The sequence below is a fragment of the Patiria miniata genome, unplaced genomic scaffold (assembly GCF_015706575.1).
Source record: "Patiria miniata isolate m_02_andy unplaced genomic scaffold, ASM1570657v1 HiC_scaffold_1, whole genome shotgun sequence".
In the NCBI taxonomy this organism is placed as follows: Eukaryota; Metazoa; Echinodermata; class Asteroidea; order Valvatida; family Asterinidae; genus Patiria; species Patiria miniata.
Genome location: NW_024037047.1, coordinates 11,740,734 through 11,742,104, shown reverse-complemented (window position 1 = coordinate 11,742,104; position 1,371 = coordinate 11,740,734). Strand labels below are relative to the sequence as shown.

At 49.5% G+C, this 1,371-nt stretch overlaps 1 protein-coding gene across 1 annotated transcript; it reads right to left on the bottom strand.

The window, feature by feature from the left end:
* Positions 1-413: 413 nt before the first annotated feature.
* On the bottom strand, positions 414-761 carry LOC119730301. The gene has a single exon (XM_038203127.1). It carries the CDS (start codon positions 759-761, stop codon positions 414-416), a length of 348 nt encoding a protein of 115 aa, XP_038059055.1.
* Between the last annotated feature and the right edge of the window lie 610 nt (positions 762-1,371).

Below are 1,371 nucleotides of genomic sequence, written 5' to 3'. Positions count from 1 at the left end.
CCTTTATCACTCCCAGTGTCCACAGGGAGCCTTCAACCTTAGGTCGAGTTTTGGCGCGAACTGGCTGTCCGACAACCTGATCAGAGAGGCTTTTTGCAGTGCGGTTGTGATACAGTTGAGCAGTCTGGCTTTTGGTCCCGACTTGCTCGATGACGGCCTCTTCAGCCTGGGGCTTGTACAGTGAGCTCTTGCAAAGGAGGAATGAGCGCGTTCGTCAAGACATTAAACGCTGTGCCGGAGAGCTGGACATTCCCGGTGTAGTGGTTTTTCTCCATTCAAAGATAGCCTTCCACACGTCACTGATGCCTTTGGCAGCTTGAGTCACAAGTCTCTTGGCGATTTTGATCGCGGACTCTGATTTTCCGTTTGATTTTGATTGTTAGGGGCTTGAGATAATGTGTTCTAAGTCCCACTCATTTTTGTACAGGGGGAAGCTTGCGTGACAAGTAGTTTGGTTCGTTTTCTGTGATCAAGGTGTGAGGAATGCCGTAGGTGGCAAACACTGGCTTTAGTTCCTTGATTAGTGATTTGGAAATCATGTCTTCCAGGGCGCACACGTCAATGTTGTCTGAGTAGAGGTCTACTAGTACGCAGTAGTTTTGTCCATTGACCTCAAAACAGTCACTGGCGACTAGCTGCGACGGTGTCTTGGGTACTAGGTGTGTCAGGGGTTCCTTGGGGAGAGCTGCTTGTGACTCCTGGCAGATTGCGCAGCGTTGGACTGCCTCCACCAGTTCTGTGTGCATACGTGGCCAGTACATTATGTTTCGTGCAGTGTTGGTGGTCTACTACACGCCCATGTGAGATGCGTGTGCCCTTGCTGTAATTTCTGCATGGAGAGCTTTAGATATTACAATACGCGTTCCGCGAAAGATGAGCCCGTTTTTTGTTGACAGCTTATCTCTGTATGGCCAGTATTCCCTGATACACAAGGGAACTTGAGCCTTGTCCCCTGGCCAGCTTGCTTGGATGACCTGCATCAGCGTTTGTTTGGTTCGGTCAGCGAGCGTTGCCTTTATGACTCTCTGCAGACGCTCGTCTGTGACGAAGATGGTTAGTTCGTTGTTTTCTAATTCCATGTTGAGCTTCTGCTCAGATAGTCTGGTGTCTGATCTGTGACTTGTCGTGTTGGCACCGATGCTCGCGACAGTGTATCGCTCAAGTATATTCGCGAAGCCTGCTTGTACTATACGTGCAGTGAGTACTTCTGTACGCAAAGTCGCATACGTTGTAAACGTTTGGGGCTCACCAAGATTGGCTTTCTGGAGATGTTCATTAGAGGTTTGTTGTCGATGAGCCCGAGCACTTTGTCGCGGCCTAGGATGTATTGCTCAAAGCGCTGGGTGGCAAACACTATTGCCAAACACTCTT

Excerpts from the sequence above, each read along its gene's own strand:
- LOC119730301 (XM_038203127.1), bottom strand. The coding sequence starts at position 761 with ATGTACTGGCCACGTATGCACACAGAACTGGTGGAGGCAGTCCAACGC.